Below are 10101 nucleotides of genomic sequence, written 5' to 3' on the forward strand. Positions count from 1 at the left end.
TCATCTTGTATATAGCAGTTTCTGCAAAACTGCTAGTTTGCCCACAGTCAAGCCTGCGTGCCTGCTGAGCTTGCCTGCAACCATCCTCTGAAGTGCAACAGAGTCAGAGGCAACACAACCTCTGAACTGTGCATCCTCTGAACCAGCCAAACTCTTGCTTCTGCTGCGCCAACATATATCCAACTATTCAAGATTAGTGTAAGTCGAGGTGTGCTACAACATGCCCAACAAACTAGAGAGTCTAGTGTACATTGCATGAACTATGAGGACTCTTATAATAGCTTATAAGCAAAAGATACACATGAGTAAATTTTACAATTGAAAAAAGAGTATTTTTTGGTGCATACAAAAAAGACTTATAAGAATAAGTGTGTACTATCTAAGAAGAGTACATCAATAAAATTTTATTTAATATAAAATTTGAGATTGAAATTCCAACTGTTTCATCAAAATCAAACGGCTTTTGAGCATGTCGACTGCATGATTGTATGAATTTATGACTTAAAATACATATACTGAATCTTCAACTCCTTTAATCATTAACTCAACTAGTTCAATTTGAACTATCCATTTCATCAGACATAAAATGCATCTTATTTTCACTTACTTATCCATACAAGAAAAATTCAGTCAAAAGTGGTTTACTTGAAACAATTTTAGGACGGGTCCAAAGGAAAAAAGAATTATAAATTGGTGGGTAGCAAAGGAAAAGGCAGGCAAGTAGGGGCACAACAAAATTCATATGTCCACTACCAAAACCACAATCATTCTTATTATTACATCATCCATGACGTCACTTTCCCGACAATCCTCAAATGATCCAAACCACACAAAACTCATACACGTGTCAACATCTTCAACCGTGTGGTTCCCCCATACCCTTTCATCAATATATCACCAAAACCACCCTCAAAACGCACCAAAAAAAAAACACCTCTTTCCCCAATTCTCAAATTCTCAGAATTTATTTCTCTTTCAAACTTTCATAACAAAAACAAAACATTCGTGTGTGTGTTTGTTTTTTCTGACCAGGCAAGTAAAGAGAAAATGACCAGCGTAACGGACGCTGATCGAGACAAGTACAACATGATAAACTTCGAAGAGACCGAGTTACGACTCGGTCTCCCTGGTGCAAGTGATCATGGAGATTTACCGGTAAAAAATAGTTGTGGAAAAAGAGGTTTCTCAGAAACCGGTAATATGGATTTGAAGCTTAATCTTTCTTCAACTAATAATGACTCAGCTTCATCTTCTTCTACTATAGCTGTAAACAAAGGCATAGAGAAAACTTCTACTGCTTCTATTGCTACTGCACCTCCTCGTGCTAAGTGAGTTTTTCTTTCTCTCATGCTTAATTACAATTTGTTTTCTTGTTTTAAAGTTAATCATGAATTTAGTTTTAATTTGTAATTGATAAAGTGGATAATTACCTTTTTAGTAAAATTGTCTCATGACTAAAAATTCTAGTTTAACAGAATAAATCCTGAATTCGAACTCCGATAATATCTTTATCAACTGAACTATATAGATAATTGAGGATGAAAACGAAAAAGGAAAATTATAGATCTATTGAATTGAAGTGATTAATTGAAAAGATTAGGTAGGTAGATGCAGTAACAATTTTGAATTAGAAGATTAGGTAGATATGGTAATAATTTTGAATTAGGTTAGAAGATTGTTTGTGATTAAGGTTAAGGTTGCATATATTTCGTGTTCCTTAAATTTTGGCTGAATTCACGCTTACATCTTGATTTACTTTTTCGGTACGTGACAATTTTGTTCCGTGTTCTAAACATATATTAAAACACTTTGACTGGAATTAAATTGAACACATGTAAATTAAACTTTGAAAATATCTTGAAACTAGTATGGAGTGTAAGCATGTAATGATTTTGCAGTCTTGTTTTTAATTAAGAGTTCAATCGAATTTCTTATATTCCACATTATAATATGGTATGATCCAGCACAATTAAGATTAGAGGTTTGGGACTAATCCCCACAATTAGATGAGAGTGTAAACTTGTTTACATTTAAATTATATTAAATTAAAATTAAATAATGTTTTTTTTTTTATAAGCAAAAATTTATTATAAGGAAGTACTAGGGGTAGTCAAACCCTTACAACAAAGAGCACTAAATTAACTACTTAGAATACAAGACATAAAATTTAAACACCAAATTAAATTATGTTTGTAAACTAACATCAAAATTGTTTACTTAATATAGCTAGTGTCATAAAAAAAAAATTTACCATCAAAATAATAATACTTTTTCTTTTGCTTTTAAATCACTATTATAAAAAAATTACTAAATTTTATCAATTATTTTAAAAAGAATTATTATATTTTTCCAACTATAATCTTACTTTGTTTGTGTTTGATATCACGATGGACATGTCAGAATTACGGTAATCCACCGTAATTTTCAAAAATTACAAAATATATCTTTTAGAAAATCACGGTGGATCACTATAATAATTTTAATACATTTACCGTGATACAAAAGATAAGTTTTTATCAACTACTCCTAACATGATTTTTTTTTTAATGAAGATAAATGAGTCAATATGTTTAGAAAAAGAGCTAAAATGAATCAATAAAAAATAAACATATAGTTGTATTTTATTATAAATTAAAGTATTTTTTGTTTTGTACAAAACACATCTATCTATCTATAATGAATGGGAATGGTGGAGGAGAAAAGAAATACTGAATTTCTTACTTTTTTGATCAAAGAAATTCTGAAAATGTCATCCAGATTATGTGCAAGAAAAATTAAAAAAGAAAAAAATATATCAGAGAGTGATGGAATAAGTTGGCAAGCAATATTATTTTAGTTGGATATTTCTTCTGCGGATGGCATGGTTGGTTGTCGGGTAGACAAAGGAAAAAGACAAGACACATGGAATCTTTTACTTTTTCATTCCACTCAAATTATGAATTCCCCTCAAAGGATAAAACAGTGGAAAATGATTGTCCACACACGCCCCTATCGTACGTGTGTGAGCCTGTGCATGTCACTCTCCAATAATTGAATTTCTTAGAATAACAATTTGTAACATCAGTAACATCATCTTATCGATAAAATTTTAGAGTCTACAATGTTACAACTCATATATAAATATTATTAACCAAATACATTGCAAATCGTACGAGTTGGTTACGGTTTTTAAGGCTATCAGACTGTTTATGAATCATACTCAACAGAAATAAATTAGGGTTTGCGCGTGGCTAGGGTTTATTGATGTGTACTAAGTAATGAATTTCATATTGAATTTTGTAGGGCACAAGTTGTGGGATGGCCACCAGTTAGATCATTTAGAAAGAACATAGTAAATGTTCAAAAGAGCAACAATGAATCAGAAGCAGAAAAAAGCACAAGCGGTGGAAATGGAGCATTTGTGAAGGTGAGTATGGATGGTGCACCATATCTACGTAAGGTGGACCTTAAATTGTACAAGAGCTACCAAGAGCTGTCAGATGCGCTGGCTAAAATGTTTAGTTCATTCACAATTGACAATTGTGGGTCCCAAGTTACCAAAGACTTTATGAATGAAAGCAAATTGATTGACCTTTTGAACGGTTCTGATTATGTACCAACATATGAAGACAAAGATGGGGATTGGATGCTTGTTGGCGATGTTCCTTGGGAGTAAGTACTCCTCTTTTTTCACCTCAAATCTATTTGTTTACAAAAATTACACGCAGTCCTGCAGGTTAGGGATGATCTGACCATCCGATTAAGATCAGATAAATCAGATATAAAGCAATTATATCTCTGACAGCTAGATCATCTCTGACTAATGCAATTTTGACTGAATGCAAGTCGGATACTAATTATAGTCTTAGTAATTTATGCTCACATACACAAATTAAATTTTACAGAATGTTCGTTCAATCATGCAAGCGTCTCCGCATAATGAAAGGTTCTGAGGCAATTGGGCTAGGTAAGTTAATTATCATATACTATATAGTATTATACTCAAAATACATTTCATAAATTAAAGTTTAAAACCATATAGAATATCTTATCTTATATATATTGTTAAATACAGCGCCAAGGGCAGTGGAAAAATGCAAGAACAGAAGCTGAAATCCTTGTTGTGTTCCGACAAAAATCCATATCTTGTTGATCATCGATCGGGGTCCCAAGGAAGAAAATTTGCTCGAGTAAATGTCGAGGGTAATATAGGAATAATAAGTGTTCAATTATATTATTATTATCGTTATGTGTCTGTGTTATTTCTTTTGTATTTTTTTCCACTTATATGTGTATTATATAAGAATGAGAAATTAGGTGGAAATTCATTAGGGACAAGAAATAATATAAAAAATGTTTATATGGCCATGGCCCAGTTTTTGTTAAAAAAAAATGTGACTCTGTCTATTGCCAGCGTGTGCTTGACTATAATAATGTCGATGTTTCTAGTTATCATTACTTGTTTTGTCCCCTAAGGTTTTTATATTGTACAATACGTGGCAGCTTATGTACATACATGATACATACATAACTTATACGTATCCTATTTATTTTATTTTGTGTATATGTTATGTGTATACATACCGTATACGTATTATCTTATTAATTGTGTAGTATAGAGTTGTTTTGTGAATGATATGGAAGATTCTTTATCTCATCATAGTATGAGAAATATCAACATGCACTTGTCTGCCAAGGTGTAATGGACCCTAATTGGTTGAGGTATTATTGCCATAAGATCTATGAACATGGTGGACCCAAAGCCATGTGATTGCTGTTACGACGGCCTTCAATTGAGGGATCCACTACTTTATTTCACATGTTCCATCCTCTTATTCTTATTTTGTGATTCATTTTTTGTGGCTCACTTGCTAAGATGGAATGGATGGCTTCTTTTGTTTAGGGTGGCTATCCTAAAGAATTATTGGTGATGGGTATAGGTCATAGGATGATAAATGTTATTTTATGTATATAGCTGTATATATTATGGATATGTGTAGGCAATTGCTTGCAAAACTTTAATGAGGAAATGAGCAAATGAGGTGGATATATATATAGGAGGGGATCTCCACCAGTGTAGATTTGATAGGAGGGAGTGAAGTGAACACATCTACCATTGAAAATTTATCTCCATTTTTTTAAATACTTTATTTTTCAATCTTAGTACTGATATTTTACTGGATGATAATATGATGGGAGACAATCCTCTCCCGGATATATAATATGAGTAGTTTAATATTCATTTTGTCATGTATTTATTTTCTATGTCAATATATGATTATAGTAATTTAAATGGAGGTCAATTATCATCCATGACCGATCTTGAGTTATTTTGTTTGAATGTCAAAAATCTATAAGTTATATATAAAAATAGAAAAATGAAATTGTATAAGATATTCGACGGGTGTCGTCGCACCTGCCTGCCCTTTAGATGGTTTGCTCTTGATTATGATTATATTGATTAAATCAATTGAACCATAACAAGACCGACCTAACATAATTAGAGGCCTAAAGAAAATTTTGTTGTGAAACCTTGTAAAACAACAAAAATTATGCAAAGTTGTATGAAAAATAAATAAAAAATCTAAATATTGCTAAGGTTCAAGATTAAACTTGAGTCAAGAAAGATTTGTGAGACAAATTCCATTTTAACGTATGATTCTTGATTTCCATCGGCATTTGAATCACTAACATGTGAATCATTGTTAACATGTAAATCAGCAACATACTCTCTGTTTCCTTCAATATTAAGTTCTCTATTCTCATCAACAACTTCCACTAATTCCTAATATTTCAAAAAACATATACATGTGTGAAAACAACCAAAAGTCTGAGCAATAAGATGAATTTACTTCTAGAAAGTTCAAAAAGCAGAATAAAGAAAAAAAACCTAGCAAGAGCCAAGAACAAACATTCAAACAACAGTGTCGATGCTTCATAAAATTGTTCATAAAATTACTTTATTGAGTGGGATCTATGACTTCTTTTTGTCAATGCTTTAACATTCAAACATGTGCAGCTGTTAGAACATGCAATGGCAGCAAAACTATAGACAATAAAAACAGAAAAATAAAGGAGAAAAACGAATAGTCAGACTTTATACGCCAAGACAAAGCTAACATTTTGGAGGTAGTGGTCACGTTTTTGCTCCTTAATTTTCCTGCGTCAGTTGGTTAACGGTGGTGAGTTGATGGCAGCTCCGCCGCTTCACTGGCCTCTGCTTGGCCGAGTGTTGTTTTTCGTTTTTGTTTTTCCTCCTCTGGATCTGCATTTTTTTCTTTGTTTTCGTTTGTGCGTTTTCTTCCTGGTCTTGTATTGTTTCTTTTGTTCTGCATCTGCACCGTCTCTGTTTCATGGGCTTTGACGTTTTCAGGCTTGGTTTGGGTTATAGTCGGGTTCTAGTTTGGCCGGTGGTTTTTTTGAGCTTGAGACTTAGCTGCCTAGGATTTCATTCTACAGTTGTCCCATTAATTTTTGGCTCACAAAGCAGTTTTTTATATTCTGATGGGCCAATCGTTTTTGATTCGAGATCGGGAGTTAGAGTCTTAGGGCATCTTTTTGGGTCGGGTTGATGATTCTCTTTGGTGGTTTGGTGATTGTGGTGTATGCACTAGGTGGTTTGGTGACTGTGGAGTGTATACTAGTTGGTGTCCGTTTTTTAGCTTTGTCAATGGTGTTCCCTCTATATACAATGCCTTTGTTTTTGTAATTCTGTTTATCCTGACCTCTGTTCGTCTTATACAGAGAACCGTTATTATTAATAATATTTTTCCGTTCATAAAAAAATATTTTTTAAAGTTACCGAATAATATATTATACAGAAAAAAAAAGTGTTAGCAATACTTTCTTTAAACACTTTTCTTCTATATAATATATTATTCATAAATTGAATTAAATATATGTGGGTCTTTTAATTTTATGTGAAATCTATTTTTAAAGTGAAGAACTCATATTAATTTCAATCAATTTGAGAATGAGTATTAATTTGTTAGAGTGTTAAAAAAAATTATTCATATCACTCCTTTGTATAAAAATAATCTAACTAAACACAAGGTGTTTTTAATCAGGAGAGAAACAATGTCAAAGAGGGGACGAAAAACCCCGCATACAAACAACTAAAATCAAAATTACCGTATGCATTTTTATCTCGCAGTTAAGATAACTTTTATACTCAAAACCAAATCAAATCGCAAGAACTACTAGAGTTCATATAGATAGTTTTGTCTCCACTAACTAGGCAATATGAAATATTTTCAAAGTGTTTCAATTTTTTTTTTTATATTAAAAGTGTTTCAATTTTAACCACCACTACCGATCTCTCTACTTTGTATGCTTCTAATATTTTTACCGACAAATGACAATCATATATAGTTTTAAAAAAAATATCATGCTTTGTGTAAAAAAAAATATCATACTCTCTCTGTCCCAAAACTTTAGTCTCTTTGGAGTTTTGCACGGAGATTAAGAAATGATAATTAAAGTTATTTTTATCCTTACTTTATTAAGAAAGAGAAAATATATTTAATTATAATGCTTTAACTTTTGTAAGGTTACAAATGGTAATGTATCACTAAATGTCCATTGATTTCTTAAAAGGACTAAAGTTTTGGAACAAAATTAAAATGTTAAAAAGACTAAATATTTGAGACGGAGGAGTACTTCATTATAAAAAATATATTTCATTTTAAGTTTAAACCACTTTAAAAATAGTCTCATGTCAAAAATCAACCTAAAAATTTATGGTGCAAACTTTAATGTTGGCAAGTTTTTCAACCGCTGACAAATTTATTTTATGATTTTATAAAAATAACATTTAAAATTATATACTACTGTTTTACTCTATAAAATGATATTGATATGTCCAGAAAAATGACTAGAGCGGTAATAAAATATCGAAAAATAGCATTGCAATTTGCACTATACTACTACTAATAATAATCGACCAATATCTTATCAAAAGAAATCAACCAATATTTCATAATCTTAGAATTGATTGAGTGATTTGGTTGCTGTTAATATGTGAATGGACTTATTTTAGCTGCTCCGATCACTTGTTTATTTAATTAAGTTTCATTTTCACACTTTTATCCTTTTCAGCGAAAAAACAAAGGGATACGGATGACAATAATAGTAAGGGAAATCTTTTCCTTTGGCACAAATAGTATGTCAATATCTAATATATATATATATATATATATATATATATATATATATATATATATATATATATATATATATATATATTAGGTATATAGGTATATTAGTTGTAATTTCTCCTTTTTATGATAAATTTCTTTTCTTTATTCAATGTTACTCCGTTTCAAAATTAGTATTTTTTTTTCTCAAAAAAAATAAAATTAGTATCATTTTAGCATTAATAATTATACTTTGCTTAATCATTGTGAAAAAAATTAATACTAGGTAATAAGAATAATTTAATAAAATAGCTTTTTTTTTTCCTTCTAATTGGTCTAACATTACTACTAACATTAAAAAGTAATTAATAGTATTGGTCCTATAGAAAGAAAAAAAAAAGCCTTCTAACATTAAAATGTAGTAAATTATAAAATAAATAAACACTTAATTTTTTTTGTTTACAATGGAGCTGAAGATCGAACTCATAACTTTTAACATACTATCCAAACCCCTCACCACTAGACCATCTAGTGGCTTAATAAACACTTAATTTAGTTCCTAAATTATATCTCTCTCATAAATTTAATCACTAAACAATTATAAAATTAACTAAAAGGCCCCCAAGCTATTGACTTATACAACTATTTAATTATCCTCTAAACTCTAAAATCAAACGTCCTTTTATTTTTCTCTCATCCAAATATATTTATGTTCCTGCTAAAGAACTAGGGGGTTGATTCAGTGATGGATAACTGAATAGGTGTATTGCTATGGTTGGTATGGATTTCGAACTTAACTTCTTCATCAAAGAGGGGAGCTATTTATCGGCCTTAGAGGTGGTTACCAATCTGCCGTTTGAGTCCCTATTCCCCACGTTCCATGTTTATCGGGTAGTGGGGATCATGGGTCTCTCTATTCGTTCCCGCCAAGTCCTTATTTATCATGTGCATCCCTGATCTAGATCGTGGGCGAAGTGGGTCCACTGGGCGAGTCGGATTGAATCATATGGGAATGGGTTTATCCTATTTTCACGGATTGTGGGCTAAAGCTAGCCTCATATTTGGGCCTAGGCGTATTGGGCCTTACTTTGGTCGCCCGGTCCAATTTATTTCCTCGATTGACACTCGTCTCATGTTAAGATGACAATTGGTAGCCTCTAAACTATGAAAATGCATTAACTTGAGATTTTTTATGGAAATTTTTTGAAGTGCTAAGAAATACTAATTTTAAAGATGTATAAAGAAATTAGAAGTTATATGATGATCGATGAGAAATATGACATCAAGTAAGTTATCATTGAGTGAATATGTTAGTTGCGGATAAACTTAACATCATATATCCCGGGCTCGATCTAGTTTAGTATCAAGGTGATTCTGTTTATGTTTCTATATATATGGGTCGGGCTGGCCTATATTGTAGGCATGACAATAAAATTTATACCTCCAGGTATCCGTCTGCCACACCCTGATTTTGACGAGGAAAATTTGAGTTGACTGAGTTTGAATTCGAGTTTGGGTTTTCCCCGATTTTAAAATACGGGAGTGCAGCGGGTAATGAGAATATTGATACTCACCCCGAACCCATTGTCATGCCTAATATATTGTTGTGGAATACCCCAACACCTCAATCAGGAGATCAAAGACCTAACTCCTGCGGTAGAGAAAGAAATTCTCAACAATTAAGGCAAGATATATAAAGGACCTCTAATTATAACCACCCGAGACCTAACTCCGCACTCCAAAAAACTCTAACGATTCTTACATAAAATAAGATGTATTCCTCGTATTCGTCGCTCATAAAAGAAAGATTTTTTTTTAAGTGTGTCTTACAAAGACAACTTACTCAAAATAAATATACACATTAAATAAATATCAACAATAAACACAAAATTGACTAATAAAGTAAAAAAAAAGATCAAGCACGATCAAACGGTCCTTTATCTCTTTCAAAGTCTATAAATTTGTACACATGCCTCAACGTATGAAA

General features: G+C 31.6%; 1 protein-coding gene across 1 annotated transcript; it reads left to right on the forward strand.

The window, feature by feature from the left end:
• The first annotated feature begins 719 nt into the window (after nucleotides 1-719).
• On the forward strand, nucleotides 720-4437 carry LOC123903120 (auxin-responsive protein IAA16). Its single transcript, XM_045953011.1, has 4 exons — nucleotides 720-1328; nucleotides 3283-3651; nucleotides 3885-3946; nucleotides 4055-4437. Exons 1-4 carry the CDS (start codon nucleotides 1048-1050, stop codon nucleotides 4090-4092), a joined length of 750 nt encoding a protein of 249 aa, XP_045808967.1. The 5' UTR covers nucleotides 720-1047; the 3' UTR covers nucleotides 4093-4437.
• Nucleotides 4438-10101: the final 5664 nt, after the last annotated feature.

Source organism: Trifolium pratense, linkage group LG1 (assembly GCF_020283565.1).
Source record: "Trifolium pratense cultivar HEN17-A07 linkage group LG1, ARS_RC_1.1, whole genome shotgun sequence".
Lineage (NCBI taxonomy): Eukaryota > Viridiplantae > Streptophyta > Magnoliopsida > Fabales > Fabaceae > Trifolium > Trifolium pratense.

Bases quoted from the DNA above. Each gene is read 5' to 3' on its own strand.
- LOC123903120 (XM_045953011.1), top strand. From the start codon at position 1,048: ATGACCAGCGTAACGGACGCTGATCGAGACAAGTACAACATGATAAAC. The intron at 1,329-3,282 runs GTGAGTTTTTCT...TGAATTTTGTAG, and splicing joins ACTGCACCTCCTCGTGCTAA to GGCACAAGTTGTGGGATGGC. The intron at 3,652-3,884 runs GTAAGTACTCCT...TAAATTTTACAG, and splicing joins GTTGGCGATGTTCCTTGGGA to AATGTTCGTTCAATCATGCA.